This window comes from Dendrobium catenatum, unplaced genomic scaffold, assembly GCF_001605985.2.
Source record: "Dendrobium catenatum unplaced genomic scaffold, ASM160598v2 fragScaff_scaffold_1611, whole genome shotgun sequence".
NCBI lineage: Eukaryota > Viridiplantae > Streptophyta > Magnoliopsida > Asparagales > Orchidaceae > Dendrobium > Dendrobium catenatum.
In genome coordinates, this window is record NW_021320073.1 from 33583 (window position 1) to 42470 (window position 8888).

General features: G+C 34.4%; 1 protein-coding gene across 2 annotated transcripts; it reads right to left on the reverse strand.

The window, feature by feature from the left end:
* Positions 1 to 342: 342 nt before the first annotated feature.
* LOC110112507 lies at positions 343 to 8573 on the reverse strand. 2 transcript variants are annotated; one of them, XM_020844760.2, is made up of 3 exons: positions 8371 to 8569; positions 8143 to 8264; positions 343 to 611 (listed from the first exon to the last, which is right to left on the reverse strand). In XM_020844760.2, exons 1-3 carry the CDS (start codon positions 8484 to 8486, stop codon positions 592 to 594), a joined length of 258 nt encoding a protein of 85 aa, XP_020700419.1. In that variant the 5' UTR covers positions 8487 to 8569; the 3' UTR covers positions 343 to 591. The 2 variants fall into 2 exon arrangements, with proteins under 2 accessions (XP_020700419.1, XP_028556832.1); XM_028700999.1 differs by lacking the exon at positions 343 to 611 and adding an exon at positions 4845 to 5413 and having other exon boundaries at positions 8371 to 8573.
* Between the last annotated feature and the right edge of the window lie 315 nt (positions 8574 to 8888).

Genomic DNA, 8888 nt, shown 5'->3' on the forward strand with positions numbered 1-8888 from the left:
AAGTCCAAGTTGCTTATAAAATGAGGTGGTGGAAATGGAAAGAAAATTAACCCCTCGAGGTCAGTGAGATCCTAAACTTTTGGAAAAAAAAATATGCTGCGAGGATTTAAATGGTTGATTGGAGGATTTATTTTTTTCACTTGGTTTTCGCTATCTTCTGCTCTGCCATTTCGTTTTGTCTCCTTTTGCAGTTTTTCTCCAATTTGCCTTAATGATCTAAACTGTAGCAGCTCCAATTAGCCTTAATGATCCAATGCTGCAAGGGTTTAAGCAGTTACAGAAATCAAATGGATACTTGATGACCATGGGATGTTCACAACAAATGAGATCTTCACGATGCTATTAAGGCACTTCCCAAATAAAATATAACGTAGCAATGCATCCAATGAACCTAAGCACAGGTCCTAACTTTAAGTTAGTATTCTACGAGAAAAAAGTATATCAAACAAACTTACAATGCGCCAAAAACTGATGAATATGTTTGCATTAGTTGTTTGATACAAATGGAAATTATGAACTAAAGTTTATTAGCTTCAAAACGATAAACTGTCTCTAGCAAACTTGGCTTCGCATAAAGCCAGCAGAACTTGATCACAAAGGTAAGGCGAGTCCTATGATACAAATAAAATAAAACAGATGTCAGGCTTACTAACATAAATCAACCATTCAGTATCACTAAACATGAAAAGCATTTGTTTAATCAGTGGCGGATCCTATTTAGAATGCTTAATTTAGATCAAAATGTCACACAACAAAAATTTGATTTATGAAAATTAATTTGATTTTATTTTATTTTTCAATTTATTATTTAAATTCACAGATATTTTAAATCATTCATTATCGTCTTAAACTCTAATATTGTTAATTTTAGAGTTTAAGACGATAATGAATGAAGATACAAACACAAATGACACACAAACTAACACCAAAGCACATACTAAAAAGATAAAAGTTATAAAAAATCGAGGAACAAAATAAAGTATAAGAATGTTGATAGAAGATCCATGGTCTTTGTTCTTCAGTCAATCATGGGCCTCTAGTGATGAAGAAAATCTTTAAGGCATAAGATTTTCCTCACGAAATTATAAAGTTAGGATGCAAAAGAACAGGCAAAAAGATCAAAATTAATAAAACTATCTATTTAAACAAAACTAGTCTATTTTTACATAATTTAGATAAAACTTGTCTATTTAGAAAACAAGTAAAACTTGATTCAAATGATAATGTAAAGATGGTCTAAATCTCAAACTAATCAAGAAATTATAATCAAAATGAAATGACAAGGCGACTAGGATTTACACCGAAAAAAGGAAAAGTAGATTGTAGTAATTTTGATCAAATTTCAATACTACAACAACAACAACAACAACATCAAGCCTTTATCCCACTATTGGGGGTGGATTACATGAATCCTTTTTATTATTGTATCGTGTTAAAAGTTAAATTCTCATTTAAATCTAATAAAGAAAGATCATTTCTAATATTTTCTAACCAAGTCTTTTTAGGTCCACCTCTATCTTTCTTAACATAAGTCAAATCTAATACATTTACTTTCCTAACTGGGTCATCGGGAGGTTGTCGTTTTATGTTATCGAACCATCTAAGACCACATTCTCTAATCTTACCTTCCACTGGAGCTACTCCAACCTTTTCATGTATATGATCATTTCATATCCTGTCTCTAAGAGTAAAGCCACTCATCCACCTGAGCATTCTCATCACTACAATATTTAACTTAATATTATGCTTCTCTTTTAAATGGCCAACATTATGCTACATATATATCTTTTACCCTCCTTCGTATCTAATCTATTATATAAATCATTAAAAGTTAAAATCTTTGCATCAAATATTGCTTTCTTAAACTCCTTATGGGTCTCTTTATATTTTTTCAATTATCAGAATTTTTACATCTAAATCAATTTTTATAACAAATCTTCTTATTTTTTATCGTTTCTTGCATATTTTTATTGGATTCATGTCATTATTGTTCGACAAGTTTTACGCTGGCTGTCGACTACCTAACGCAACCCTCCACTTTTCCTTTGATACTCCAATCACATTTTTTGCAACATTTTTAATATCACTAGCTACTTTTTCCTACATAATATTAGTTTCCTCATGCACAAACAAAATCTTAAGATCTAATATCTTACTCTAAAAAAAAAGTAGACCAAATTTCAATCACTCACAAAAAATAACACAAAGCATATATGTAAAAGGAATAAGGACATAGATCACCAAAGAAGATCTCTGTCTCACACCATTACAAGGAAAAATTTACCCGAAAAAGTCGTGGACAATATTTGCTACAAACTCAAAAAATTTGCATCCAATTAATACATTTAAGTATGAGATGAATCTGGAATATTAAGCCAAGACTGAACTTTAATGCCTAGAGACCTCTGATTTATAATAAAAAATCATTTCCACTAATGGAAGTTCCACAAAATCCAAACCTGGCCGAAAACAACAAGTTCTGATATCAGCAATCTTAGATGCTAGCTAAAACAACAATTCAAATTCCATCCGACACAAAAGAAACACCTTTTGATCTCCAGCTACAGTGCAAATCAGAAAAAAGAGAAACAAATAGCTGAATCCCAGCTATAACACAGAAATGGGAATAAAATGAAACATGCAACCGAAGCCTGGCTACAGTGCAGAACCCTGAATAGAAGGAAAAAAAAGCCTAAGCCCAGCTATAGTGTGGAACAGGACAGAGAAGGAATTCGAGGATTTGAAACTTGACTGAAGAAAATCACATATATGAGAGAAACCAAGCAGCCCATAGCAATCATACAAGGCAGCAGACAAAAAAACCCCAAAGGGAAAGAAAAACATATGAATCACAAGTTAAACAGAACAACTTCCAAATCAACAAGCACCAAAGAAAGGCAAAAAAGCACATGAATACAACAAGATCCTTCCAAATCAATAATTGGACAAAAACAGTGGCATCGCTGAAATAGTAAATCATATGGGAGCTGAATCAAATCATCTTACTGTCTAAGTAGTAAACCAAAACTAACAAAAGTAATCAAAATATTAGAAAACATATCACATTCTCATAGGCGTGCTCAATATTGCTCATCATAAGCATGCTACTTGAAAAGCCATAAAAGCAACTCAAATTCAAGATAACAAAGTGCTTGGCTTCAACCCTCATATCATGCATTCTCGACAAATATAAACCTTCATATTTCCATCAAATTGAACCGACTTGGAAAATTTTACCTCCAAATATCACTTAAAATAGTTTCTTGAATTAAAATCACAAAATCCTGTTAAATATTAGATTTGAATTCACAAGGAGCATGTGGAAAGAGAGAAGAATACAAGGCATTGATGACAAGTTCATGAAATACAGTCAAATCAAATACATTGAACGTTGGCCTAATATCATAGCTTGTAGATGAAAGAATACTTGTTTTAATAATTATAGGCATCGCTAAGTTCACGAGTATCCGGCTCTGAAACAAATTGCTAGCTTCATAGAGCAAGAAAATTTTTTGCTGCATATTATTGATTGAGAGGAGTCCCCTATATATAAGCAAATATACCGAATACAAAAGGCATGAAATAAAGAGGAAAATATTCTCAATCATAAGGATATAAAAACATATGAACTACAAATCATCTAATAAGGGCTTTCTTAAAATAATAGTTCCTATCTCATATTCTCCAACTCTCCCCCTCACACCAAAGAAAATATGTGAATAAGCTCCAAGGTATTGCATAGCTTGAAAAACAATAGTGGACAAATATCTTTAGTAGAAATATCTAACATTATGCTGGAGCTCAGAAAATAAGGAGTAACCATCTTCATTGAAAGTAGTGCATCTCGAATAAAATGGACATCAATATCAATGTATTTTATTCTTTAATGAAACATAATATTATAAGAAATGCGGATGGCAACATGAATATCACAATTTAGAACAATAGGTTGATTGATTGGAAAATCATTTTCCCCTTGGAGAGTCTTAACGTGTGATATGCTATAAAGCCTCCTGGCATGTCTTAGGAATAGAAAGGGTTGACAAATAGGGAAAAACATCAAAAGCTATTGGAAAGATGGTCAAAGGACATAAAAGACTATATAAGACGATCAATACAACATCTTTTATCCGTCCAACGAGCAATGGGCACATAAAGATCGAAGACTCTCTAGGATGAGAATGCTAGGTCACATCAAATAATGTGGTTAAAGGAGTTACTATGGATGTCGAGCAAGTCTTACATGTGTATGCTTAGAGAAGTGGATTCATGAGGAAGAATAACAAGTGAATAGGATGAATTAAGAGTCAACGACCTAGAGAGTGGATTCATTAAATGTGACATCTATGGAGGTATAATCATAGCAATTGGTAGGGTAATAATGACAGCCTTTTTTAGTGAAAAGAAAGATCAATCCATGAATCATAAAATAGAAATTGAACTAAATAAAAAATAGGCTTTAGATGAATGAAACAAAGTTTGATTAGCTAATAAGCAACTTTAGTAGGTGTAAGATTAATAATAATCTAATACTATTAGTGATGTAGGACGAACATGCAAAGATGAATTACTTTAAATAATTCGCACACTTAATATTCCTAGAACAAATAATTATATCTTAATGGTGAATTTAAACGACACAATAAAACACAAAGAGCGGTAAGACAAACTTAGGCCGAATCACGCGCGTAAAAGTTAAGATCATAAAACAATCAAGTTAATCTAACGTTGCATACATGAATGGTTTCAACAATAAATCCCTATGCTAACAATAAGATTAGTACTATGAAATGACCATCACACAGTTCTACTAAACACTAAGCTTTAGCGTAAAATAATTGGCATGATCGTCATAAATCACATTAAAACTATAATTGATGACTAAACTAAGGAGATAAGAGAATTGGAGGGGAGTTTACATAAATAATCAGAAAATACGTAGTTCCCGCGGTTGTAGGAAGACTTGGGAGGAAGTAGGAGGCATTCAAGAACCTTCCTGAAGGTGTGATCAGCGATCTGGAATATCCGGATAGTGTTTGAAGACCTTCTAGCGGGCTGGACAGCAAGAAAACATGTGCAGATTTCCCTGGACATCAAACTACCCAGTGGGAAGTAGCTTGGACAGCTCCAATGTGGTATGGCTTCCCAAAGTGTTGGACAGCATGTTGCAAACACTGGACAGCAGTCTGAAATTCCTAGCTGCCTTGAACAGCCTTCGGAAGTCTCTCCAATTGATGGGACAACAAGGGAATGGTGCGGAGCCCTCTGGACAGCAATCACAGCAGTTGGTACAGCTACCTGGACTCATGGAAGGCTCTGGACAGCACCCAATAAGGATCCGCCAGGATTCGGCCTGCTCCTGGTGCTGCTGGACACCTTGGACAACAACCTGCGACTTTCCTACGTGTCGTTCCTGCGTGCCGGTTAGCAAGGAAAATTGCTGTAATAAGTAAAGGACAGCAGGTAGAAGTTTAGGGGGAGGTTGCGGGCCACATGTAGAGAGTTTAGGGGAATCACGTTTGCATTAATTGGAAGAGAAATTTGAATTTTGACATTCCAAAACAATTCCAAATGTGGTTGGGAAGGGGGGGCTATTAGGGGAATAGATGGGGAAGTTCAAATTAGGAATTAGAGATTAGATTGATGAGAGAAAAGGAAGAAGGATAGGGCCGGCCATAGAGAAGGATGAGAAAGCGTCTAGGTTCGATGTATGTGGTCCCCATGCAATCAATTTAATGATATGATTAAATCTGAATTAAATTCAGATTTTAGAGATTGAATGGGTTTCCAAAATAGGATTCATTATTATGGGATTAATTTGAAATTCAAATAAGTTTGAATTCAAATCAAGAAGTTTCCATATTAATAGAAAGATATTTTAGGAAAGTAATTAAGGGGGGATTTGAATTTTGAAATTCAAAATCCATGAGAGATTTGGAGGGGATTAAATTTGAAATTTTTATTTCAAATTTAAAGTGGTGAGAGCTCAATGAGGAAACAACACAAGCCAAGCCCAAGGAAGAGGGGCCGACAGCATGAAGAGGAGGGAGGGGATTGTGGTAAGTGTTTTATGAGCTTCCAAAACAAGCTTGGCCAATTAGGAGGGAAAATAATGAGTCCTCTCTAAATTGAATTTAGATTGGATTCATAATTTGAAAACTTTCCTTAATTGGATTTTGCAAATAAGGAAAATTTTTTAATTTCAAAATTTTTTAACTCCTTTCTTTATTTCAAGAGCCAATTTAGGGAGTTATTATGACGATTAAAATCATCATAATGATTTGAGATGTGGGTGGTGCCGGCGGTCAAGAGGGAAGAGGCGGGTTTGGCTTTGGGTGGAGGTGGCTAGGAGCTAGGCCGGCGGGTGGGTGGGATTGTGGAAGGGGAATCTGGTGGGGATCAAGGGGTATTTGGTGGCGGAATGAAAGTGGAGGGATGACAAGTCTACGGTGGGGAATAGACGGAGATAGAATAGAAAACATAGACGAAGACCACGAGCCATGAACTCTTCCGGTGACTGGTAGGTATTGCGTTTGCTCACCTTGAGCTCTCTCTCCCTTCTCTCTAGTGCACTCACAAGAAGAAGAAGAAGAAAAAAAAACACATAAAATTTCATTATCAAATCATCATCCCAAAATACAAAACAACTAGCCAATAAATAGACCTCATAAAAAGAAAAGAAATAAAAGACTAAAATATCCTTCGGGCTACAACACTACATGACCACCCGTAAGGGTATAAAGGGAAAAACAACAATATAAAATAAACTAGTACAGAGAACATATAAATAAATAACTCAAGATCGTAACAGTTGATCTCCGATGTCCTCATCAATTAGAATATTAGGTATAATAGTTTTAAATATCTTGGATCTATTACAAAGAAGAATTATGATACAAACGACAATATAAGAACTAAGAGAAGATGGTTGAAATAAAAATAAAAATCAAATAATGAAAATATAAAGAAAAAGTTTATATAATTGCAATTATAACAGCTATAGCGCTGATCAATAATTAATTCATTGATAACCCAATCAATGTGTCATGGATGAAAATCATAAGATGGACGTATAGCAAACTAGGAAATACAGATATAGCAAACTAGGAAATACATATAGTGAAATAATTATATGAAAGGGATGGTAAGAGTAGCAAGTCTTAAGGATTTAGTATTTAAGAATACACTTGAGTGATTTCAACACATATATAAAGGAGGATAAAAATGGAAAAATAAGACAAGAATATAAAAATAAAGGTAGATAACAATAGCATGACTATAAATTGTACAAAAAAATGTGTACAAAATAGAGTTATCTCATGCAACACTAAATAGAAAATAATGGAAAATAAGAGTAGCCTCAAATAGTTGGGTTTAAATTTGAAGCTTTACAAAAGTGCCACCCCAGTGAAAGAAACAGGCAACCACAATGGCATCCCATAGAAAGTGGTGCAAATTTGGGGCCTAAAACAAATGCAAGTGTGGCTGCATGCTGACAATGATGATCATGATCACAGTAATGGCCATCATGATGATGATTATTATTATGAAGATGATAAGAGGGAGGAGCTTGAAAAAATTCATAAATTTCTTCAAAGCATCCTCAACTTTAAGAACAAAATAAGTCCTAAAAGCTCACATTAATGTCCTCCACATCATTCAATACGTTCAGACAGAGACTAAAGGTCCATTTCCAAATATGAAGAATAAATAGCATTATTCTTGGCGTAAGCTCAACTTATAACTTTGTACAATCTTACTCAGTAATGAGAATCAGCAACTCATATCAATATTGCAGTCCAAAACAAATTAGTGATAAACAAGAAATACAATATAGCTAGATTCTAACAAAGGATGGACCAAACTGCCTGCCATTTTACCACACAGAAAAATTTTACAAGCACCTTAATCCCAAAGATGCTCCAACATACCTGTAAGCAAATTTAATGACTGTACACTTTCCTCTATTATGCCTAACTTTATGCTACAACAACTCATTCCCTCCATGTTTTTCACTGCTATCATAGCCAACACTATAATTCCTAACAGGTTGTCTCTTGAAAGCTAAAGCATTGACAAGCAGTTCCAGCATAGCGAGCCAATGCACTTACACTGATTGAAAAATAACCATAGTAAGCGTACCTTGAGAGGGCCAGCTCCAGCAGGAGGAATCAACGGCTATGTTCGATATGAGACGAGCGGAGGCGACAGCGTTGTGTAGAGGCCACAGAGAATCCACGGTTCCCAGCGCAGAAGCAAGCGACCTCAAGTGAGAGAAACAGGGATCAGGAAAATGATCGGAAAACAAAGAAGGGAGAAAAAGAATAAATGGAAAGAGAGCCCCTAGGGTTTACAAAGGCGGATGCTCACCTGCCGAACAGAGGAGAAGCTAATCTGGAAGGAGACGCTTTGGGCAGCAGGATTTGAGAACGGAGAGAAGAGGCTCTCACGGCGGCCAAAGCGGCGGATCGGCACATTGAAGCCATTTTCAACTGCTTCTTGCTGTGCTTGCAATTTGGATTCGAGGACAAAACAATTTCCTGATCTCAGCAAAGGCTTCTTTACAAATGCAATTTTGATTTAAATATTTATAGCCTCCAGTTTTGGAGAATTATTTGTTATAAAAAAAAACAAGTAAATTTTTTTCGTATAACTATTATTTGCTTGTTAATATTTTTTCTTGATTTTTTGATATTCTTAAAAATTTTCATAATGAGAAATTATATTTTACAACTAAATCTACTAATATATAAGAACTATAAGAAAGATGATATCTATTTTTTTAAAAAAGAATATATTTATAATAATTATAATAATTTAAAAAAATTACTTCACATTCATTTTTATTAAAAATTATTATCCTCTCAAAAGGATAAGACCTAATGATT

Bases quoted from the DNA above. Each gene is read 5' to 3' on its own strand.
- LOC110112507 (XM_028700999.1), bottom strand. From the start codon at position 8,486: ATGGCTTCAATGTGCCGATCCGCCGCTTTGGCCGCCGTGAGAGCCTCT. The intron at 8,265-8,370 runs GTGAGCATCCGC...CTCTCACTTGAG, and splicing joins GCTTCTCCTCTGTTCGGCAG to GTCGCTTGCTTCTGCGCTGG. The intron at 5,414-8,142 runs GTACGCTTACTA...ACCGGCACGCAG, and splicing joins CTGGAGCTGGCCCTCTCAAG to GAACGACACGTAGGAAAGTC.